We start from the raw sequence: 25929 nt of genomic DNA on the forward strand, positions 1-25929 counted from the left end.
TTTATTTCCATTACTCCAGGAGATGGATCGAAAAAAATATTGCTGCGAATAATGCCATTTGCAGCAACATGGATGGACCTAGAGATTGTCATACTGAGTGAACTAAGTCAGAGAAAGAGAAATGTCTTATATCACTTATATGTGGAATCTGAAAAATAATGTTATACAAATGAACTTACTTACGAAACAGAAACAGACTCACAGACTTAGAGAACGAATTTATGGCTACCGGGGAGGGGGAAGGGTGTGGGGGAGGGATAGTTAGGGAGTTTGGGATTGAAATGTACACACTGCTCTATTTAAAATGGACAACCAACAAGGGCCTACTGTATAGAACAGGGAATTCTACTCAATATTATGTAACAACCTAAATGGGAAAAGAATTTGGAAAAGAATAGATACATGTATATGTATAACTGAATCACTTTGCTGTACAACTGAAACTAACACACCATTGTTAATCAACTATACTCCAATATAAAATAAAACGATTTAAAAAAGGAAAAAATAAAATAAATACATAAATAAAAGAAATTGAGATGGTGGCTTTGATTATAAAATGTAATTTTGTGGACAATAACAGTGATTTAACAGTATATAATGAAGTTGTTCCTAAATATTTGGTTATTTGGTCTTCACAATCGTTGTGAGTGGTAATAAGGTAGGACAATTATGCCTGAGGAAACAGAGACCCAAGACTACCACCACCGCTCTCAGGCAGCAGTGACAACATACACGTGCCCAAACTCTTCTCTTCCATCGCTGACCCTGAGGTCGAGCTATGTTCCATTAACTGGCTGAAAGTTAAATAGATGTAGAAAAATGTTAATACTGAAACAGCTAAGATACAGCCACATTCTGATTTTGCTTTAAATACACAGATAATCAAGGCCAAACTGATTCAGAAGCATTAATATTAAGAGTAATTTTCAATTGTGATTACGTTAATTTGAACCTGTAAAAATACAAACAATTTAGCCACGTACATCATTTTATTATGCTGTTAAAATCAAAATTAAACTGAAGAAGCTATTTTCTCATCCTATTCACTCCCTTGCCCCAAGACCACCTAATGGGTGATATTCATATCATATTCTTCCCAGACTCTGTGGGTTTGGTATAGCTGCATTATTTAACCTCTTGTGTCTATTTTCATGGAACTAAATATGTTGGAATAACGCTTGTCCTCGTATGCAGATGTTATAAAATTTTATGAAACCATACTCAGAATTCAGAGTTGATCTCTAAATGTCAAGTGTATTTACCATCCTTAGAAGACTAATATTTTCACAGAAAAAAAAAAATCCCTTTAAGTTACTGTGGAGACAAAGTAATGAAGATAAATCAAGAAACGCTGTCAGTCACTGGAAAGGAAAATACCAGAATCTCTCACGTAAAAACACCTGACGAGAGACAGCAAACCTAGGCCTTCTAAATATATTTATGATTTATTAAGTTATTTTTCTGACAGTTGACAAAGGAAATAATACTTTCATTCTTGAAAGACATGGATAAGTGGCACCTCATTAGCATTGTGTCCACTCAAGGTTGAAATGATTTTGAGAATGAGAATTTTTTAAAAATTGTGCATTTTCTTCAAGCATACTTACCTCTAAAACTAAAGACGGGGTTTATTCTGAGCCATAGTAACACTGATACTCCTGACTCATCATCAGGTGGTGTGGAGCATCTCCAGGGAGCTCCAATCATGCTGAGCAGCAATGCCTAGGACCCTGTCATTACATGGTAGTGGGTGGGTAGGTCTCTGAAAAGTGTAATAGGTGTACTGGGATGTCTAACCCTCCCATCCCCCGACTTGATTTAATCACTTCACATCAGCCTTCAGGGTTAGTAAAGGGATCATCACAGTATCTGGCTAATAAAAAGAAATGAGTTCAGGTAGGGAATCATCAGTGACTAATTGTTTTCTCCTTTCATTAATTTTTTGCTGGTGTCTATTCAGAAGATATGGATAGCGCAGAAACGAGCAGGTAATATGGTTTCTGCCTACCGCTCTCACTTCTCATTGGACACTCCTCCAGGACACTGTTGTCCTTCTGTCCTCAGTTCCTCAAAGGCACCAAGCTCCTCCCAGCTCTCAGCGGTCTTTAGCCTCAAGGCTCCCTCTGTCCACAGTAAACATCCCCAGCTTCACTCTTGGGTTCCCTTGTCATATATACTTTCACGATAGTGTGTTTCCTTTAGGATTCTTGCAGTGACTAATTTGTCCAACTTCATTTCGTGTCTGTCCTTTCAACTAAACTACAAGCAGCATGAGAGTGGGGATTTTGCTTACTCACCACTGTATCCTTATCACTATTCACTGTGCTTGGCCCCTAGTAGTTCCATAATTATTTGTTACATAATGGTTCCTGAACAAAACTCTCGAGGCACTCCTCATATTTGCATCCCTTCCAATGACTACTGGGTAATGTCTTGCGTATGTGGAGACAGTTAATGTGTGCTGAATTTTGTAATGTAAAAGTGGAATCTTTTATAAGAATAACTTGAGGATTGTTCTGATATGATTGTGAAGAAATTCAGTCCTAAATGAAAGTGTTTCTTTAATGAGAACTTAGAGATTGAGGATCATTGGTAAAGTATTTTGGGACTATGACTTGTAAGGATTTATTGATCAATATCAGCAGCAGGATTCTTCTGTGCATTAGAAATGCATAATGGGTGGTCAGTTTTATACTACTTTTATAGGTCACTCAAAAATTGCATCTTGTAGAAAATAGTGATTTCTTAAGAGTATAATAAATGTTTGGTTATTCACTGCTGTAGCTTGGAGGGTTTGGTGTGATTTAAAAAATCCCACAATGTTTGTGTTAGTTTTTCTTCTTATGTTCATCCTGTTGGCCACTGAAGTATTGCTGAATAAGAGGTCTGATATTTAAAAAATAAGAAGTGAGATGCAGAGTAGTTTCATTCAACACTTTTCTTATTTATTTTTTAACAGTTTAAGCTTATCACCCCTGAAAGCTGCAATAAGATCAGCATCCAGGCAAGATATCACCCTACAGTCTTCTCTTCACTAAATACTGAATTCTGGTTCAAACTATACTTAGAAGTATAGTTTGTCAAAAGATGTAATTTTTGAGAAGTGGGGCTCAAATTCTTCATCTAAGAAAATATGCTATGGCTGGAACCTTTATTAAGTTATGAGTATTAAGGGTCCAAGAAGAACGGTATCACTTCCTAAAAATGTTTGAATAAAAGCTGTTATTCCGAGTGATGAATTCTCCGTAGGTAATTGTTTACACATTAGAAACTAGCTCACGCAGGCTTGCACTTAAACATATTTGTTTTACTCTCCTTTATAAGGAAGACAACTGGGAAAGAAATTCAAAAAAAAGATACTCCACCCCCAAAAGGCCAATCATCTTTTTTTTTTTTTTTTTTTTTTGCGGTATGTGGGCCTCTCACTGTTGTGGCCTCTCCTGTTGCGGAGCACAGGCTCCGGACGCGCAGGCTCAGCGGCCATGGCTCACGGGCCCAGCCGCTCCGCGGCATGTGGGATCTTCCTAGACCGGGGCACGAATCCGTGTCCCCTGCATCGGCAGGTGGACTCGCAACCACTGCTCAACCAGGGAAGCCCGCAATATCTTTTTTTTTTTTTTTTGCGGTACGCGGGCCTCTCACTGCCGCGGCCTCTCCCGTTGCGGAGCACAGGCTCCGGACGCGCAGGCTCAGCGGCCATGGCTCACGGGCCCAGCCGCTCCACGGCATGTGGGATCTTCCTAGACCCGGGCACGAACCCATGTCCCCTGCATCGGCAGGCGGACTCTCAACCAGTGCGCCACCAGGGAAGCCCAAGGCCAATCGTCTCTAAAAAAAAAAAATCCATTCTGCAAAAACTATTTTTATTATTCTTGTGAACTTATGACAAGGAATGTATCCAGGAAAAAGGCTTCAAAATCTAAGCTATGTTCCACTGTTTGCAGTTTGCTTGGATTTTAACTAGGTGTGCAAGTTGACTTCTGACCTTGGGGAATCCTCTACATTCATGGATTTATGGATTGTTGAGGCCATGGCAGATAACCAGTTCCACAGAAGCAACTTCACGCTCTTCTGAGGAAGATCCATAGTACTGTGGAACAAGGAATATAAATGAGCGATGCCACAAGAGACTGCAAATGGGGTTACCAAGATACAACCCTCAAAAATGAACTCTGAAGGTGGAAAAACTACAAGAAAAAAATATTAAAATAGGCGTTTTAAAAAAGTTTCAGCTATCATGTTAAGAGCACTGATGGACATTCAATAGACACGGCACATGCTTCTTAGGCATGGAATGTATAAATCTGTTATAAAAAGAAACATTTTCAGCACTGCCAGAATTTAAAAACAAAAAATGAAAAACTCAAGCATCTAGAGGGGAAAACACCAAATGAAAAGATTCAAACTGTAGTAATGACTATTTGGCCTTTAACCGTTTCCAGTTAAATTATATTTGAAAGCTCTCCCTCCCCCACTCATAGCCATACACAAGCACACCAACTTTTAAACGTTTTATAATGGCCAAAGAAGGGGTTTACATAGATATATTTGTTAATGGAACTCATTTCTAATTAGTTTTTAATAAGTTGCTAATTCATTTTAGCCTCACATCAGTTCCATCTCATTCCCCAGTCCCTTTCCTGATGTCTAACAGTGAATGTCCTGTACCATGAGGTCAGCTTCCTGTGGCACTTTGGGAATTATCTGTTTGGGGTTTAAATAAGTACAGTTTATAAAGTTCTCTGTCTCTTCTTCAGCCCCCACTAGGGTTGATAAAGGCATTTCCAGAGGCAAACGGTTCTCTTCCTCCCTCTGCTCTTCCTCCTCCAGCCCCTCCCCTTCTTCTTCATGCTCCTCCCCCTCCGCCCCCTCCTCCACGGAGTCAGGTTCTTCGGCGTCCTCTTCATCGTTGGCTTCCGCGTCCTCCTCCTCGCTCTCCAACTCCTTGCAGTCACACTCCTCCTCGCCACACTTTTCCCCCTCCTCCTCATTTCTCTCCTCTTCCTCTACCGGCTGTGGGCTTGGAGACCGGTTTTCCTCATCCGGGTCCGGACTGAAGGCTAGAGAGGGATTCTGCCCAAAGCTATACAAAGTTGCCCGCAGCTCCGCGTCTTCCTCGCCACCGCTGGGGGGCGCATCGTTTCCGAAGGAACCGGCCGCGGATGCGGTGCCGCCCGCCTCGGCCTGCTGCGCCCGCAGTGCCTCCTGCTGCCGCATATCCTCGTAGATCTGGTTCATGATGAACTGGGTGGTGTTCCGCGGTGCCCGCAGGCCGGGTTCCCGCCACCTGCACAGGTTGACCGGCCGCAGCAGCGTGCTCAGATCCTCTGAAGGGCTCCTCTGGAAGGAGCAGCGAGGGTCGCGGCGCAGGCCGCGGCCCCGGCGGCCCCAGTGCTTCTTCCTGGCCGGGGGCCTCGCCCAGCAGGGGTTCCAGGGCCTGCGCCAGCAGGAGCAGCAGCAAAGGCAGAATGGGTGCAGGCCGTACACCCGGATCACTTGCACCCGGCCAGGGGGCTTCCGGAATCCCTCCGGAGGTGGGTGCCAGGGTCCTCCCCAGCGCCCCCAATTAGAATACACTGCCCAAGAAGGACGTCTGGGTGGCTGGAACCAAGGTCCTGAGCCGTGCTGTTGCTTCGGCTGTTTCCTCGGGGGCTCATACTCGGCCTTGGGACCATAGCGATGCCACTGCCTGTAAACCGGAGTGCCCCTGACCCTTCGATGGCAGGAAGACCAGGTGCTTAATGGGGCAGAGGACGCCCCCCCGTGGCCCAGGTTAAGAGGATCCTCTTTTCTATCGAGGGGCTGGGTCATGATTCAGGGAGCTCTGAGAGGTCTAAACGGAAGCGTCCTAGAAGCTGCCGTCAAGTTTGGCCAGATCTGACGGTCTGAAGAGCCTCGTGTCTCTCTCTCTCTCTCTGCGCAGCACCACGTGCCTGCCGTTGGGATCACGCCTTTCTCTCCAAAAGGACCCCTCTTCTCTGCTCGCTCGATCGTTCTTCCACGTAATCTCTGCCCCTTGGCACCCGGGTTGTCTCGTCCAGGTGAGTTTGGGTGGGACTGGGGCTGGGTAAGGATGGTGGGGGAGGAAGGTGTTGGTGGGCGATGCGCAGTGAGACCCGCTCCCGGGTCCCACACACCCCAGCCTCACAGGAGGCTCGGGCTGGGGACAGGAGAGGCAGGGGTTGCGCGTTACCTTGTGGCTCCTTCTCAACTCAGGTGCTTCCCCGTCGCCGTCCTGACTAGACTGAGGCGGGGTGGGCAGCGGCAGCCTTTAAATAGCGGCCAGGGGCCCCACGCGCCCACCGCATCCTTGGTTGCCCCGGGAGACAGCCAATTGGGGTTGAGGTCGTTGTCCCTGGGCGTGGAGTTGGGGTTCCGCCCAGAACGAGGTTGCCCGAGAACATTCGCAGGGGACTTGTTGATGCAGTTTTTGAGGGAGGTGGCGAGGGGCGGGAGGCTGGGTTTGTGCTGCCCACGTTAGGAAACGCTTGAGGCAGTTTATTTGAACCCTTAAACCACCTTGAGGTGCGAGGTTGTAGAAGATGGACCTTCGGCTGAACGCAGAGGTGGGGGTTGGGGAAGAATTTGTGTATCGAAAACCAATATCCTACACCTTTGAGACAGCCCAGGGGGTAAAGAGAAAGCCCTCGGAGTCAGAAAACTGGGCCCCACTCCTTACCTTGTGGCCCCACTCTTCTAAATCCTAGGAGCTCTGTGTCAACGTACCTGAAACAAGACGGCAAACGTTTATTGCGTGTGCTTACTGCGGGCAGGTGGGCTCATGGCACATAATCCTCACGCCTACTCAGGGAGGTAAGCATTGTTACCACATCTCATAGATTAGGAAACGAAATTAATCTACCTAAGGCTGTGGGACTGATGAATTTCAGGGCTAGTGTTTAAACCTGAGCCTGTTTGACCTCAGAGTCCAGATTCTCCATGAGATTACTATACTACACTGCCCAGGCACCTTAAATAGGACTCTGGTGATGAGTACAAGGAATCTGTATGGACAAGCAGTTTACTAATTGTAGCATATGCAGAACATATGTCCGTTGATTAAACATTACCAGGATGTATACCATGGGTTTGTACCTAAAAATGCTAGTATGCCAATTACATTTTTCCTTTTGTTAACCAGACAGTGTGGTACCTTGGGAGCTTTTATAGTATTAAGGTTAAGAATATGGGCTTTGATTTAAATAGACAAGAGCCTACCCTGAATGATACTATATGGTGGATACAAGTCATTATACATTTATCCAAATCTGTAGAATGTACAACATCAAGAGTGACCCCTAATGTAAACTATGGACTTTTGGTGATAATGATGTGTCAGTGTAGGTTCATTATTAACAAATGTACCACTCTGGTGGAGGATGTTTATAATGGAGGAGGCTATGTATAAGTAGGGGGAGAGAGTGTATGAGGAATCACTGTACCTTCTTCTCAGTTTTCCTGTGAATCTAAAACTGCTCTAAAAAACAAGGTCTATTTAAAAGTAGAGGTGTTTCCACTTGAACTCACCAGTTAACCTCTGGAAGCCTCCAGTTCCTTACCCATACCATGAGTATAGTTATAGTGCCTGTTCCAGAGTTATGTTAAGGATTAAGTAAGGTATTGATTAAAGCACTTAGCACAGGTACCCTGTGAGCACTCAGTAACTGTGAACTATCATCAGTACCATATTTACATGCTTTAGGACTTGTAAAGAAATTGATACAGTATACGTAAAGATAACTAACCCTGTGCCTGATGCAAAAATAGATACCCCCATCCTTGGGTCCTTTTCTTGTCCCACTTTTGAGAAACATCAAGAAAGTGCTACCAGCCTTGATCCTACAGAAAACCACTGAGTGTATCTCCTTATCACCTTCCTGTGTTGAGTGGAATTGTGCAAAAATGGAACACTGCCCACTGGGAACCTGAGTCCATACAAGCTTCCATTAAATGATAGAGAAGCAAAATTAGGGGAAGCCCTGATGCTTGCAAAGGTCATTTATGCCTTCCTGCTTGAAAATTGAGAACGGTACATGGATTCCCGGTTCAGCCCTCCACCCTTTGCTGTGGGACCTATAGATTCCACAGGCATCATTCAAGTTCATTTGCTCTGTGGTTTGCTGAGGAGACAAGCCTGCTTGACTCAAAGTGCAGAATGCTGGCATTTTTAGCCTCCAATGTCTCTTTTTGGATGGAGACTCACACACTTGGCCTCAGCCTCTGATCTGCTTAACTTGAAACGGAATGGTGATAATCCAGATTTATTTTTCTAAGAATATACTTGGTATATGATATTGAGTTTTAATTAAGAGCTTTAGAAATTGAACATGTTGCTTAGTGGAATTCCCATCAGTTTCTTCTTTTTTTAAAAAAAGATTAACTCACAGGTAATTAAGGACATCATTTTTTTGAACAGTTGAACTTTATACCAATAATACTGGCTTTATACACTTTTTTCATGGTGAGATATATATCTTTCATATTCATCCTCCCTATTAAAAAAATTAATGCAGGATTGTTTTGTGCTACTCTTTCTTAAGAGAAGCAGCAAATTACAATTTATGATTATTGTTTTTTTCAATAGATTGACATTATAATACACGTACTGGTAAATCACCCAAGAAAATTAGCACAAGAACATGTTAAAAACCACCGTCAGAAATGCAACTAAGAAATTTTAAAGACTTTTAAAATTGACCCATACTCTTTAAATGCTGCAAAATGAATTATTTTGGTTCAACATTAAAATATAACACACCGTGTTTTTATATATTGTATTCATTTATATTGCTACATAAAAAGTTCCCACAAACTTAGTTACTTAAAACAACATACATTTGTTATCTCAGAGTTTCCAAGGATCCTGGAACAGCTTAGTTGTGTCCTCTGCTCAGGGTCTTACCAGGGCTGTGATCAAAGCATTTGGCCATTTGGGTTCTCATCCTGCTGCTCAATTAGGGAAAATCTGCTCCCAAGATTATTTATGCTCTTGGCAGAATTTGTTTCCTTGTGGCTGTATAACTGAGGGCCATACCCTTTAGCTGTATGTTGGCTGAAGGAAGCCTCAGGTTTCGAGGCAACCTACAGGTCCTCGAGGACAGCAGTGGTTCTAGCGGCTGCCCATAGTTCCTTTCCATGAGCTTCCTCAACATGGCTGGTCACCCCATCAAGCCAGCCAAGAGCATCTCCTTAGTGCTTCCTAGCACAATGAACACACACAGACACACACACACACGTATTATAATCATGGAGCTTGACTTTTGTGACATCAGTCACCTTTGCCATATCCTATTGGTCAGAAACAAGGCCCAGGTCTTACCAGCACTCAAGGAGAGAGGACTACACAAAGGCATGAACACCAAGAGGCAGGAAATCATTGGGGATCAACTTAGAGTCTGTTTGCCACACGTTTCAAGTCAATGCAGTAAAATATGTCCTTTGTATTAACTAGTTACAACTTTATTTGGGAGATTTTAATGATATTGTTGCATTTTGAAATTCTGATAAGTGCCATGTGACAGCATGGGTTTTGCTATGTTTTATGTTATTCAGAGCATTATGTTGTTAAGTTGAAAACACTGCAGTCTTGGTGTTGATTTTTGTGCATTTGGGTGACTTGAAAAGAATGAATCCTAACACTTGATGGCAGTAGTAACTCGTTCAAAATTCAGTCAGTGAAAATCCTTATATGAAAGAAACTACGTGAAGTTAGACCCTTTATAAATATATTTGATCATGAATACCTTATTTAAATTACTCCAGGTTGCCAATATTAATTATTATTTATTCTAGTGTGGTGGCATTGGGTATATTTATTAGAGTTTAGTATTTTTTGACAGGCTTTTGGAACTCAAACCTCAGCTAATTAAACTTGTAAATAAAATTCTTTAGAGAAAAGTTGGATATACCTGATACATTTGGTCAGAGAAATGAAATACAACAAGTATTTCAGATTTATCTTTGTAACCAATGCATTGCTATGTTATACGAAAAATAATGTCAATAGAACTCATTTTATGCACTCTCAAAAACGTGCCTTTTTCCACCGTGAATATAATCATGTAATTTGAAACCATCTAGCAGTTCCAGAGGCTAAATACAAGGTATTAAGCCTTTCTGACTTTTTGAAAGTGAGAAAAAAGGGATTTAAAATAACTCATTGCTTTCTCTTCATAATTTGGGAAGTTGTGGGGTTAGTTTGCAAATTGGTGAGGCATGTTGTGAATCAGGGAATACCACTGCAGTATTTTCGAAACATTTATGAATTCTCATATTATTTAAGTAAATTAGGAAGGGAAAATTAACTTTGTAATGATATAACTACAAAGACAGTGTTGCTACAGATTTAAAGAGAAGTAAGGATGTGAATTTTACACTCATAATAGTACTATGTGTAGGTATTATTTGCTATCGTCCTTTGAAAATATTACTAACCCTATAATAACTCAGGTTTTTCAGACGATTAACACAACACATTTTAGGCCTGTCATCTGAAAAACCTGTGTATTCAGTAAGAATTAATTAGGAATTTTAAATGGAAATGTTTGCTTATAAATAGTTTTAAAGTACACAGTAATACGGGGCAATAAAATGCAGTGTCCTCCCTTTTGGAAAATAACCTGTAATATTTAGAGAAAAGTAAATGTGTGTAGCAAATTCATAAAGAAAAAAACGTTGTCATTAAAAAAAGGATTGTATTTAATCAGGGATCAGTTTTAGAGTTTTGGAGGCTAGGATGTCCAAGATCAAAGTCTCAGCTAATTTGGTTTCTAATGGGAGCTCTCTCCCTGGCTTGCACATGGCTGACTTCTCATTATGTCCTCACATGGCTTTTCCTTAGTGCATGTGCACATACATAAACACGCACACACACACAAACACACACACAGAGTAATCTCTTTTTCTTTCTCTTCTTATAAGGGCACAAATCCCATCATGAGGACCCTATCTCATGACCTCATCTAACCCTAATTAAACTTCCAAAGGCCCCGTCTCCAAACACCATCACATTGAGGGTTAGAGCTTCAACATATGAATTCTGGGGGTAAACATTCAGTTCATCAACTTCTCTGTCCAGCCTGTACACCACTTTCTTGTATTATAAAACAGGGAAAAGTCACATTCATAGTATTTGAGGCGGGACAGTGGGGTGGAATAGGATAGGCCTTTGGAGTCAGCCCTTAATCCAGGGCAAATTATTTAAGCTCTGTCTCTGACCTGTGACTTGGAATAGTCATTACTATCTCCAGCTCCTAAGATGTTGTGAATTAATACATGCAGAACACCTCAGTAGATGCCTGGTACGTATTTTGTGTCCGAGAATTGGCTCCTATTATAACAATGTATATCCATGTAATGGGCTGATATGTGTTGTTCAGAATCAGTAGAGCTGTATGTGCCGATATGACAAACATCACCAAGAAATATTTTTAAGTGAAACAAGCAAGGTGCAGAATAGTGATTATCTTTTGTGTTTAAAAATCCATGATTACATGTACTGATACATACATATTGGTGGTATATATATACATGTAGCAAACGCATACACTTTTCTGTAAAAAAGGGGAAATCATTTATGTGCAAGTTTTTGTTTCTTATGGAAAACTTAATAAAAGTATGCAAGAAACCACTGACTGTTTCTAAGGAGTGGAGCTTAGGGTTTGCTGCTGGAAGGAAGCTCACATTTCATTGTATACTCTTTTGTTATCTTTCAGTTTTTAAGCAAGTGCCTGTATTATTATCATACATTTCAGAAAGATCAACTTTTTCTAGAAGGTACTCCTCAACTTCTTCCCTACTGTGATTTTCATATCATTGTTTATGTTTTCCATTTTGTATATTTTTTTTTTCACAGGCACAGAAATATGCCAATGTCAGTTTAGGAAAGGTCTAAAATGAGTTGGCAGGTCTTTAAGATGATAAAATATTTTTCAAATACTGAAGCTATGTGTATTATTATGGTTATTTGCATGTTGTGATTATAATGAATATTTTTCCACAAAGCCATTATAATTTTCAAATATTTTTATTCTTTTCTTCATTTTCTTTAATGAATTTGAAAAAAGAAACATGTTTTAGTGAAAAAAAAGGAGAGAAAAGTTTAATTAAAAACATTTAAGTCTTGGCAATATACCTAAAGTGTTAATTTTTATTATATGATTAATTTAAAATTATAGAGGATATGAATCCCTAAAACTTGCAAATTACATGTGACATATAAGAATATCTGTGAAATATTTTCTATCTTTTAGTTTTGCTCTTTCTGTACATCTTTTAGTTTATTCCTGATTCACCTCGTGTTTTCTTAGATTCCTAAATTGCTATCATATATTAAAACTTTTAGCTGTATTTTATGTAATTATCTTTCAGAACATATTTTGAAAGTATCATGCTGAGTTTTCTTTTGGAAGAGAGCGGTAAGAATTGTTTTGTTATAGCAGGCATCATAACGCTGACCATTATCTGCAATTAGACAAGATTCCCAATAGGCAAACGAGGTAGGCATATGTAGGCTTGAGGAGTTTTGCTGAGATTGATAGGGTTTCCATCCAATCGAATATCCTCTAGTGCCTTACGAATATAAGTCAAATTTTTAACATTGCAGAAGGTATCTTCACGCATCTCCAGAATGTTGTTATTCTAAAAAAGATTAAAATAAATGATTAGACATGATATAACATATTCTTGGTATTGATTAATAATATAGTCCATTTTGCTTCACCCCTGTTTTTTACTCTTTCATTCCTTCTCTCATCCAAAAATGCACGTTATGTGATTATTATACATCAAGCACTTTCTAAGCAGTGGGGATAAATCAATTAACATAATACACAAGTACGGAGCTTGTACTTCAGTAATGGGAATATACAATAAGGAGGTGAAAAAACAAATTTAAATAAAACAAGTTATTTCCAAAAACGATGTGAACTCAGAAGAAAGGATGGTGACTGTGACAAGTTATCTTAAGAGGCAACAGTGGAGCTGAGCATGGAGTGACAAGGAGACATGGGCATGGAAAGAGCTGAGGCAAGAATATCCCAGGCAGAGAGAACACCAAGTTCCAATTCTGAGTAATTAGTATGGAAAGTTTAAGAATGGGAAAAAAAGTCAACATGGCTGAAGTGAAGTGAGGGAGAGAGTGAGCAAATGTCAGGAAGATATAGGTCTGGGCAGGGCCCAGAACTAGATTTTTTTTTTTTTTTTTCTGTACGCGGGCCTCTCACTGTTGTGGCCTCTCCCGTTGCGGAGCACAGGCTCCGGACGCGCAGGCTCAGTGGCCATGGCTCACGGGCCCAGCCGCTCCGCGGCATGTGGGATCTTCCCAGACCGGGGCACGAACCCGCGTCCCCTGCATCGGCAGGTGGACTCTCAACCACTGCGCCACCAGGGAAGCCCTAGATTTTTAAAAATAGCTTTATTGAGTACATTTCACATACCATAAAATTCGCCCATTTTAAGTGTACAGTTCAGTGGTTTTCAACATAGTCACAGACTTGTGTAAGGATCACAACAGTTTAATTTCAGAGCATTTTAAACATCCCCCAAAGGAACCCCATAGATATTAGAAATAACTCCCCATTTTCCCCAACCTCTAGGCCCTGACAACTTCTAAATTACTTTCTGTTTCTATGGATTTTCCTATTCTAGACATTTCACAAAGGGAATCAAACAATATATCATCTTTTGTGACTGGGTTCTTCCTCTCAGAATTGTATTTTCAAGATTCGTACATGCTGCAGCATGTATCAGTACTTTTTCTTTTATTGCTCAATAATATTCTTCTCTATGGATATGCCACATTTTTGTTTATCCATTTATCAGATAATGGGAATTTGGATTGTTTCCACTTTTTGGCTCTCATGCATAATGCTTCTATGAACATTTGTGTACAAATTTTGTGTGGACATACGTTTTCAGTTCTTTTGCATATGTATGTAGGAGTTGAATTGCTGGGTGATATGATAACTCTGTGTTTAATATTCTGAGGAAGTATTAAATTGCTTTTTAAAATAGCTGCACTCTTTTACACCTCTACCAGCAATGTATGAGGGTTCCATTTTTCTCTGCATCCTAAGCAACACTTGTAATTGTCTGTCTCTTTTATTTTAGCCAACCAAGTGGGTGTAAAGTGGCATCCCATTGTGGTTTAGTTCATTGCTAGCATAGAAATACAATTGATATTTTATGTTGATTTTATAACCTTCCACATTGCTGAACTCATTGATTAGTTCAAGTAATTTAATAAATTACTTGTGAGTTTCTACTTAAAATATTTGTAGATCAATTTGGGGGGTATTTCCATCTTAATATTAAGACTTCCAAACCATGAATATGGGGATATCTTTCCTTTATTTAGCTCTCTTTCCCCCCAGGTTTATTGAGGTATCTTTGACAAATAAAACTGTAGATATTTAAGGTGTACAGCATTATGTTTTGGTTTATGTATACATTGTGAAATGGTTACCACAATCAAGCTAATTAACATTTCCATCACCTTACATAGTTACCTTTTGTGTATGTGTCTGGTGAGAACACTAGAGATCTACTCTCAACAAATTTCAAGTATACGGTATAGTGTTATTAACTACAGTCACCATGCTGTATGTTACACCTCCAGAACTTATTTATCGTGAATAACTAAAACTTTATACCCTTTGACCAACGTCTCCCTCTATCCCCCACCCCCCAGTCCCTGGTAACCACCATTCTATGAGCTTGACTTTTTTAGATTTTACACATGGGAGAGATCATATAATATTTTTCTTTCTATAGCTGACTTATTTCTCGAGGTTCATCCATGTTATTGCAAGTGGCAGGATTTCCTTCTTTTCTAAGGCTTAATAATATTCCATTGTATACATAGACCACAATTTCTTTATCCATTCATCCATTGACAGACATTTAGGTTGTTTCCATATCTTGGCTATTGTGACAAGTGACACCATGAACATGGAAGTGCAGATAACTTCAAGATACTTATTTCATTTCCCTTGGACATATACCCAGAAGTGGGATTGTTGAATCATATGGTAGTCCTGTTTTTAATTTTTTTTGAAGAAACATCATACTGTTCCCCATATCTGTATCACCTTACATTCCCACCAACAGTGTACAGAGGTTACCTTTTCTCCACATCCTTGCCAACACTTAACTTTGGTCTTTTTGATAATAGCCCTTCCAACAGGTGTGAGGTGACATCTCTTTCTGGTTTTGATTTGCATTTCCCTGATAATTAGTCTTGTTGAGCTCCTTTTCACATACTTATTGGCGATTTGTATGTCTTCTTTAGACAAATGTCTAATCAACTCCTTTGTCAATATTTTAATTAGCTTATTTGTTTTTTCCTATTGAGTTGTTTGAGTTCTGTATATATTTTGGGTATTAACCCCTTCTCAAATGTATGATTTGCAAATATTTTCTCCCATTCCATAGGTTATCTCTTCTCCCTGTTAATTGTTTCCTTTGCTGTGCAGAAGTCTTTCAACAATATGTCGTAGTTTTCAGTATACAAATTTTGCATTCTTTTATTAATATTATTCTTAGGTAATTTATTATTTTGTGACTATTATAAATAAGCTTGTTTTCTTATTTTAAATATTTTCTTATTATAAATAAGCTTGTTTTCTTAATTTTATTTTCAGATTTTTCATTTCTAGTATATACATATACATTAGTATTTATATATTGATTTTGTAAACTGTCATATTGCTGAACTAATTTATTAGATTTCTATTCTGATCCATGGCTGATTAATGAAGGTGTTGTTTAATATCTACATATTTGTGAATTTCCTGTTTTCTTTGTTGTTGATTTTTATTTTAATTTCATTGTAATCAGAAAAATGCTTTGTATGATTTCAATTATTTTCAGTTTGTTGAGGCCTGTTTTGGGGCTTCGTATATTGTATATCCTGGAGATGTTCCTTGTCACTTGAGAAGAATGTATATCTGCTGTTGTTGGGTTGAATGTTATATAGATGACTGTTAGGGCTAGTTGGTATATAATGTTGCTCAAGTCTTGTGTTTCTTAGTTGATCTTATGGCTAGTTGTTCTATCCACTATTAAAAGTGGAGTATTGAGGAATCCAATTATTATTGTTGAATTGTCTATTTCCCCGTTTAATTCCGATAGTGTAGTCTTTATAAATTCTGAGGCTCTGTTGTTAGGTGCACATGTGTTTATAAGCATTACATCTTTCTGATGGATTGACTCTCTATGATTACAAAGTGCCCATGAGGAATAACACAGATTTAGTGCCTATGCACTGTACTATTTTCTTTGCTAGGTAATAGATACACATTGTTAATAATTATCATGCCTCACCTTTACTGTTGTTAAATAGAAAAATCACTTATAATAACAACTTCAGGAATGAAAACTATTTTAATAATAGATAATAATTATAATAATAATAATAATATTCCTTATCATGTATCAGTCAATGCAGTACCCACTTTATAAACTAAAACTGAGATGCAGGGAGGTTTAGATATTTGTCCAATCATTAAATAGTGTCAAGTAGAATTTCAGCCCAGGGAGTCTGATTTTGCCAGAGTTGTCATTCTTAATTACTATACCATATGTTGAAAAACATTTTTCAAATGAATCAAAAAAGGAGATTTTTATATGAGCATTAAAATGAATATAAAATGAAGATAATTTAAATTAAAAACAGCTTTATACTGGATATTGGTGAGGTGATTGTGAAAGAGAAATATTTTAAAAGGTTCACTTAATGCCTTTTTAAACCTTAGAATAGGGACTGTAAAGCCAATTACTTCAAAAAAATCTTATATTGTATATACAAGCGCATTCAGTTTAAATATAACATGAGAGACCTGGTTACTCTGTAGAAGTCAATATCATCAAAGACAATAATAATAAAATTTAATTCAGAATTGGAAAAAAATTCCAAAATTTCCCTGAGGATGCCCTTGAAAATCCTCTTCCAATCCTAAACAAGACAAGAAATCCTCATATTTATAGAAATTCACCCCCAGAAAAAGAGAGACCAAGAGAGAGCCATAGAGAAACAGGACGAGCACCAGAAAGGGAATACACATTAAGGAAGTTAACACAGCCAGAAAAACTCTCAAAAGTGACAGACTCAGACAAGACTCATAGACAGATATTCACAAAAAGACACCAAAAAGAAGCATGGAAAGATATAAATAGGAATAAAAGAAAATTCACAGAGGTAAATAATTACAGGGTCCACAGAGAAAAAAAGAATCAGACTTGCTCTCACATAGCAAAATCACTTCTTGTGATGGTCTATACTTTTTTTGCTAAAAGATTGTAATATTACACCATGATATCGTATCTTTGAGCACATAATGGCTGTGTTCCCTACAGATTTATTCCACAGATGAAATTATTACATTGATTACAGCTGTAGAACAAAAGTTACTCATATCTGAAATAAATAATTTATCTTTCTTTGTTTCAACAACCAAAAACATTTGTTTTAATTGATCGTATTTTTAATATATTTAGAAAATATTAGATCATAACATTTCGAAAATGTGTTTTCACTCATTATTTCAGAGATAAAATGTAGCTTAAAGGGATTTAAAATAATGCAAGCTTTCAAATATGTTTGTTTAGAAAAAACTGCATTTTCTTAATCCAGAGAGATGGAAGTCTGTCATCTCTCAGCAGATAGGAATGAATTTTCCTCAGTACATGGAACCTAAAATCAAGAGCTAAAACTGACATTTTTTTCCCCCTGAAAGCTAGAAATCAAATCAGATTTTTCTTTCCCTCTTTTTCTCTTCCATTTCTAATCTTTACACATTTCTTCAGCAGATGAAGCTCTCATTTTTTTAAAAGAAGCTTTGTTTGTCAAAAAGATGCATTATGACTTGGCAAAGAATGAAAATAAAGACTAAACTTATCAGAAATAAATCAGTAGAGATAAGAGTCATGAATGTACAATTACCTTGTACTCAGATTGAGAGAATGAATTAAAGACAGGAGAAAAAAAAAGAAAAATTGTCACAGTGTATCAACATGCCATTATAAATAGCTTTTGCATCCCACCTTCACCTGTTTGCTTCTGTTTTCCATGGAGGTGTTGGGGATAACTTACTAGTAGAAGCCTACCTGGAGGTGAAGGGCCCGTAGATTTTCTGGGAGTGGCAGAGGGATGTGTTCCAAGTTGTTATCGGAGAGGTAGAGATGATGGAGATCATACATATCCTGTAAACATTCCAAACGTAGGGTCTTAATAAAAATTAGTGGTGCTACAGTTGTATTTTTAATTCCCTGTCTGTGAAACTATTTGTGAAATAATACATGCCTGTTCAGGTCTTGTTTTGTAAAATTGAGGCAAATTAGTTTTCTATGTTACTGGACAATTCAAATGAGTTTTGGAAGAATTGATAGCAAGCAAATATCTCTCTATGCAAATGAAACATGTTTCTCAATCTCTAGGCAGAAGCTTTCTTTGCCCACTCTAACTTTCTCTATTAAAGCAAGGCAGCGACTTCCCACATAAGACACTCTGCAATAGGATTTTGAGGATTTTGGTGAGACATAGCAAGAATTTCCTTCATGTTACAGGAATGGAGAAATGAAAAGTTCTCCCCCACAAAATCTTGCTCGCTCCAGCCCAAGTACCAGGTAAAGGGCAGCCTAGCAAGACAGAATAAGTTTAGACAATAACAGGTCTACTCTAGCCAAACATCACAGGACAAACTGTGACTCACTACCACCCATGCCAACAAAATCTGAGTGGAGAGACTAGATTTTGACCTTTGCCAGGCTCTAATGAGGTGCCCTAACTTCCTTGCCCACCAGGGTGGTGTCACAGGAGAGCTAGTGGAGAGACAGGGTTTCCACCATTGCTCAGTGCTAACGGGTCCATGTAACCCCCTGTAGCCTCCATGGATGTAATGTGATGTCCCTTCAAACAGTAGTTTAAATTTGTTTGTTCAACATATATTTAGAGGAGCAGCTTGAATGGAGTAAGAGTGGGTAAGAAAGCCAATCTGGTTAGTATTCTCAGATTCTATGCTGTTATTCCAAGCAAGTCACTCTAACCCCAAACTTGTTTCCTTCACTTAAAAAACAAAATGCATAAGATTAAATGAATCCATTCTCCTTACAAAATAATTTAGAAGGTTTCTACACTCAAAGGCACCACCCACACTCTGTACAAGTAGTTGTCCTTCCAACCACATAAGATACTCTTGTTAAGTGGCATTTTTAGTAAATACAATTCATCCAGCTTACAGCATTTCCAGGTGCAATTTATAGAGTGGTGCTCCAGATAGCCACGCACTTCTTACTCCAGCTCTGCTTTCTGTTCTTTGGTGTTTGAGCTGCCTCAGAATGTACCAGAACACAGTATTTCCCCAAAGCATGATACATAGTGCTGTAAAGTTTATTTTAGGAGTTAAAATCTCATCAAATTGAATCCCTTTGTGGAAATAAAAAGGCTAGTCATTGATAGCAAAGGGAATGGGAAGATGCAAGTCTTTCATATTCAAACTCAAAACTCACTTTAAATGCTTCTTGCTTTATTCCTTTCCTTCCAAGTCTATTGTTGCTAATATCAATAAATGTTAAAGTGGTTGGCAATTCTGGGAGCTGCCTTATCTTGTTGTCACGCAGGACAAGCTCTCGGAGTCGAGGTAGCTTTCTGAATGCATCTTCATCAATCTCAGATATTAAATTTGAGGTCAGATCAATCTTCCTTAGATCATCTGGAAAAAAAAAAGAGGGAAGTAGTTAAATATTCTTGAATATGTTTTGCTCACATAAAAAGAATATAAACTTCCCCATACACAAGCAAATATAAATATGAATTTAATTAGCAATGGACAACTAATGAAACAATCATTTCTAACAACTTCATAAAAATTCAATTGTTTCCCCCAAATACTATTCATATTTATGCTCTTATAAGAAAGTGTAACTTTAGCAAAGAAGTTGACTCATTATATTTAACTGGTCTTTTCCCTATATTCTTCATAAACTGTCTGGATTTTCTATTTAAAACATTTTTCTCATTGAAGGCAGATTATTGTATTTTCTAATAGTAATAGATGCATTAGCATTAAAATACAAAAGCATTAAAAAGAAACTTTCGAATGATTAAAACACTTAATGAAGACAAGTACCAGAATTCTTCAAAGTTGACAACAATTATAAAGTCAGAATTTAGGTTTGCATTCATCAGTCATAAAGCAATTGTGCTTTACTGGAAGTCTATTCAGACAAGCCAGATCCTAGTAAATATATGACCATGACTTTCTACTCTTGTTGTTACAACATGATAATGAGCTTTAACCTATAAAATAGAATTATTTGTGATTTTTCTTTAGTTGAAAATAGTTTGAGAATATCAACAACTATATAGTTTCATAAACACCTTTATAGTTTTCATAACAACCATTTTTTCTTATCATAAAACAAACCTTCAAAAGTAAAAATAATTGATTTGAGTCATATTTTGATATTCAAGTTTCATTTTCAGTACCAGCATTTCACAGTGCAAACATTTTAGGAAAAGTCTGTAAAGAGAAGGGTATTAGTGCCATCATCCTTACTTAGGCTTGCAAAATCATTTCTGTTGATCTTTTTAATTCTGTTAAAGCGGGAATAGAAATAAGCAGTGTTCTTGGGCAGCGGAGGAATAGCATCAAGTTCATGGTCATCACAGTATACAGTGGTACTTATACAAGTACACAGAAGGCAGGTTGGAAAGTCTAAAAGAAAGAGGCAAACAATATATGTAAGCAACAAAAGCAACTTCTAACAAATTATGTGATTACGAATATTTATTAAACAAGATTTGCGTCTCAGACTATTCTGGCATATTTAATATTTTCTCATATAGTTTTCTTTAAATGGAATATTAAAGTCAAACATACCAACTAAGGCTACCCCAATAATTAGTATATTCTTTGTAATGCTTTAAAATTTTATTTTAAATTACTGAGTGAATATTGCATGGTTGTTGCTCTTATATTTACTGGAAATTCTATTTTCAAATGTAAATATTAAGATTGTGGTTTTTATACATTTAAAACATCACATATAATATTTTTATTAGGTCTTTCATTCAATATTTAAACAACCCACTGAAACAAAATCAAGAAAAAGATAGGGCAATAATCATTAATATTAATTCACTCAATGTGCATTTATTAAATCTTTTCTTTGTAAATGGCACTGGGCACTGTGCTAGCTAATGAAACAGTGGTGAGCCAAAGAGACAGTTCTGTTTTATAATCTGCTATGTAAGATGAATGTTAATCACAAATAAATAAAATGATGACTGTGGTAAATGTCAAGAAATATCATAGGAGCATAAACTACAGGAATTTGATTCAGTATGAGAGTCATCGTTTTCTGAGGAGGTGATAATTGAGTTGAAATCTGCAGGAAGAACAAGACTTGATTATGCAGGTGACAGGGAAGCGCATGCAGGCAGAGGAAGCAGCAGGTGCCAAGTCCCTTCACTTTGGAGGAACCAAAAGATGGTCCCTGTAGCTACAGTACAGCGAGCATTGCAATTTTAAGACATAACACACACGGGCCTTATAGGCTGTGTTACAGATTTTGTTCCTTATCTTAAGGATGGGCAGGGGTATTACATGATCAGATTTGCATGTTAAGATGTCACGCTGATTGAAGGTAAGCTGGAAGACTGAGGGAGGGCCAGTAGGCAGAGAGGAGATGAGTTATCTAGATAAAAGATGATGGTTGCTTGGCTAGGGTAATGGTGATAGAAAAGACAACAGATCCAAAAGAGTTGTCAGGCTGGATTATATCTCCATTTATTAATCTATTTTTTTCTATCACCCCCGTACATACACACACCCATCCTTCGCACTCTGTTTATTGGTCATGTAGAGGACAGTGAGCTTCAAGGGAGATAGAGAAGAAATGGCCGGAAGAAAAGAAGGACAATAGGATGGATGATGTTACGGAGGCCAAGTGGAGAGTTAGTTTGAAGGAATAGGGAATAGAAAATAATCTAAGCCTCCTGAGATGTCAGTTAAGGACTGAAAAATGTCTCTTGGATTAGTTACTGTGGGGATTATAGGAAACTTCAGTAAACACTGTGGAGTGATGAGGTTGGAAGCTGGATTACAGCCACTGAAGGAGGAAGTTAGAGGCGAGGAAATAGTTACAGCACGTACAAACCATGCTATTGAGATGTTTGACTGTAAAGAAAAAGGAAAGAAAGATGGTGATAACTATAAGAAGACGTATTTGTGGTGTGTATGATGAGGAAATGGCATAAGTGGGAGAGATTTGAAGAAAAGAATCCAGAGGAAGAGAGACTGAATATAAAACGGATACTGAGAGGGCAGCAGGAAATGGGACTCAAAACACAATGGGAAGAATGAAGATTTCAGTTTAATTTAAAATCTGTGGTGTGAAGGACGCATCTGTGAAACCAAGGTTCCTAGCTCAATCCCTGTATGTATCATTTAGTTCATTGAGAGAAAGTTTGTTCTATAATTTGTCAATTTTCCTAGTTGCTTCTGGTCACTAGTCATACCCTGGAAAAATTATGAATTAATGTAATTCTACCACTGTTACTGGAAAAAGAATGCAAAATTCTGATAATAAATCATAGGTGTAGTAGGGGAAAAAAAACACAATCGGAAGAATTTACATCCCACATGTGGGAGGACAGACAGTTCCTCTGTTGTAATAGGAGTAGATGCATGGATGTAGATGTAGGTAAATTATATGTCTGCAAACAGAAAGACCAAAGAACTGCTGACCAGAAGACTGCATTTTCTTTGTGAAGGAGGAGGCTAAGCTCTCTGATGAGTTTGAGGGGTTTAGGGAGGAGGAGAAAAAAGTTGTGAGACATGAGATGGATGGGGAAAGTGAACTAGCCATGAGAGATAGAAGAAGAAAGTGATGGAAGACCTTCTTGGGATTGCTCAGTGTCAATTCATCCCCATTTAGCTGAGACTTTGCTAGTTTTAGCACTGGAAGCCCCTGGTCTTGGGATCCCTTCACTCCCAGGCAAATCGGGACAATTGGTTGCCTTCGTTGAAGGAGCTATTCGTGGTTTGAGATCAAGAACTGGTAATGCACCTACTAAGGTCTTATTACTGTTGTTAAATAGAAAAATCACTTATAATAACAACTTCAGGAATGAAAACTATTTTAGGAATGTAAATCTAGGAAAAAATTTTAAGGGAGAGCTATGCATTATTTAATACTTGCTAATTTTTCTAATCACTGTAAATGAATATTTGCTACTTATCACAGTTTTTAGAAAGTAAAGCATTTTGTTCTATATATTCATGGTCATGCTAGTTCAATAATCACTTAGGGTAATTATATATAGTCACACCAGTTATTATTTAATTCTAGTTTTTTCCACTCATAACTCAAGCCTACTTTATGTGGCTTCAGAATACTATTTCTAGAAATTGATATTCATAGTAACAAATAATATTTTGATTTTTAATGTTTTAAATATTTCCAAACTATTTGCCTTTGATAAATTTATAAGATTTAAATTTAATTTTAAAGTTTAGAATTTCGAGAGATGCTTCCTCTTTGGAAAGTAAAATGTGAATTAAAATTTTAACTTCATTACTTATTCTCAGACTCCTTTAGAGACAAAAAGTTTTTTTAAGTCATAATTTTTCTTATATTGTTTCAAAACTGACATTATTGAGCCATAAGTTTTACTAAAGCTTTTAAAAAGATTGGACATTCTGCTCTTCTATTGTTCCTGGCTTATTAGGTAATGATGCCAGATCAGTCCACTTTTGAAAGATCTGAAATTACTTAAAAGTAAGTAATGTTCTAGAGATATTTAATTTCCCTATTTTGAGGACTTTCTGCTGGATATGTACATTTCCTTCTCACTGTGTGTGTATCTCCCTGGTTCTGTCTGTAGCATGTTCTGCTACTTCATAGAAAGTTGACTATGTGGAAAGAATATGGTGTCTTCATTAAAGAAAGGACTTAGTGGCCTCTGTTTTCATGCCAGCGCCCCTACGTACCACTTCCATGACCTTGGACAACTTTTATAGTATTTTGGAATTTTAGTTTTCCTATTTATAAAGCGAAGATAACAGTAACTAGTACTTAGTATTGTTGTATCTCTTCAAAGAGCTAATATACATAAAACACTTTAGTGGCTGGCGTATAGGCAGCATTTCACAAAAGACAACATTTTTACACTACTTATTGGTGAACAGTTAAAAACTCACAGAAGCAGAGGGTAGATTGGTGGTTACCAGGGACTGGAAGGAGGGGGAAAGAGCTGTTCAACAGGTATAAAGTTTCAGTTATGTAAGATGAATTAAGTTCTAGACATTTGCTTATAACACAGTTCCTATAGTTAACAATGCTGTATTGCACACTGAAAAGTTTGTTGAGAGTAAACAAAAAAGATATACTCTTTGGGCTTCCCTGGTGGCGCAGTGGTTGAGAGTCCACCTGCCAATGCAGGGGACACGGGTTCGTGCCCCGGTCCGGGAAGATCCCACATGCTGCGGAGTGGCTGGGCCCGTGAGCCATGGCCACTGAGCCTGTGTGTCCGGAGCCTGTGCTCCGCAACGGGAGAGGCCACAACAGTGAGAGGCCACAACAGTGAGAGGCCCACATACCACAAAAAAAAACAAAAACAAAAACAAAAACAAAAGATATACTCTTCTATCAAGAATAGAGCATTGAGAATAACTAACATTTATGATGTTTACTGTGGGCCAGGCACTAACTTCATTCAGTTAATCCTTATAACAACTCTATGAGGTAAGATCTATTATTTATTATCCCATTTTTTAGATGAGGAAACAAAGGCAAAAAAATATTGACTGCTTTGCTCAAGACTGTATATCTAGCAAAGTCTCAAAGCTGGGATTTGAATGCTCTCTCCTCTCTTCTGTTCTCTCAGTGTGTTCTGTACAAACTTTTCTTATATTATCTATGACATATCACTGTCCCTAAGTTGGTTTACGTGTCTGTCTCTCTGTACTAGACAGAAATATCTGTGAAAACAGTAGTCATTTTCCAGAATTTCTAGTATAGAGACTCTTGATACTAACCAAACCTTTGCAATGGGAACTCTGTACCCCCTCACAACACCATTCTCCATGTGTGTAATAGTGTTCTGGTGTGAGTCCACTTGAACAGCCCCCAACGTTGACACTGACAAATTCTAACATGAAATACCAACAAATCATAGAATCAGGCTCAGCACCAGGAATTCCTTCTCATGACCTAAATAAAAGGCCATGGTTTACATCAACTTCAGGCCCTACTAGATGGAGTCCGATGTTATGAAATACTTTCTTCTCTTTTCCTTTTCCTGCTGCTTCCCAGGACTGAGTGAAAAGAAGCCTGTTTTCCAATAAGTACGCAGACAAGAATCAGAACAGGCTTGCTTCAAACCCAGTGTGTGAACCTAATATGTGATCTCTGGAAAGTTCCTACGCTTTCTGAGCTAGTTTCCTTGGTAATAATGAACAAAATTAATACTAATACCTTCACAAGGAGGTTACAGTAGTCAAACGAGATAATGTGAAGTGCTGAGCATTATGGCCCACAGAAGGCATGTGCTCAATCAATGTAAAATAGTATTAGCATCATCACCATCATCATTACCATCATCGCCATCCATCATCACTTCATCTCCTTGAACTGCGGGGCTGATCTCTCAGACACAGACTCTGATCTTGCTGATAGTGTATCGTTTGTCCTAGAGATGCATTCCACCACAAAGCTCTCTGAGTAATGATGCCAGACAAATATTTTGACCCCAAATCTTTTGTTATTTGATCACTTCCATCATGCCAAAGCGGAATTATTAAAACAGCTGTATATTTTAATACCAAATACATGTATATCTCCTGCTTCAAACCTAGCCTATAACAAAGTTTACTCCTTGGGTCATGGGGGCTCCCTGCAGAGTTGGAGCTTGGCAGCTTTGAG

General features: G+C 38.2%; 2 protein-coding genes across 2 annotated transcripts in view; both read right to left on the bottom strand.

Moving 5' to 3' along the window:
• Window positions 1-4104: 4104 nt before the first annotated feature.
• CCER1 (coiled-coil glutamate rich protein 1) lies at window positions 4105-5989 on the bottom strand. The gene has a single exon (XM_022552468.2). It carries the CDS (start codon window positions 5812-5814, stop codon window positions 4651-4653), a length of 1164 nt encoding a protein of 387 aa, XP_022408176.2. The 5' UTR covers window positions 5815-5989; the 3' UTR covers window positions 4105-4650.
• A 5892-nt stretch (window positions 5990-11881) lies between these two features.
• The window catches only part of EPYC (epiphycan), a 36643-nt gene continuing 22595 nt past the window's right edge, over window positions 11882-25929 (bottom strand). The window contains exons 3-6 of the mRNA XM_022552475.3: window positions 20559-20717; window positions 19510-19712; window positions 18109-18204; window positions 11882-12642 (exon numbers count right to left, since the gene is read on the bottom strand). Of these exons, the coding sequence (XP_022408183.1) occupies window positions 12472-12642; window positions 18109-18204; window positions 19510-19712; window positions 20559-20717 (629 nt within the window). The 3' untranslated portion in view covers window positions 11882-12471. The remainder of the gene's footprint in view (window positions 12643-18108; window positions 18205-19509; window positions 19713-20558; window positions 20718-25929) is intronic.

The sequence above is a fragment of the Delphinapterus leucas genome, chromosome 11 (genome assembly GCF_059928025.1).
Source record: "Delphinapterus leucas isolate spDelLeu-1000000601 "Yukka" chromosome 11, BTC_Dleu_Yukka2, whole genome shotgun sequence".
In the NCBI taxonomy this organism is placed as follows: Eukaryota; Metazoa; Chordata; class Mammalia; order Artiodactyla; family Monodontidae; genus Delphinapterus; species Delphinapterus leucas.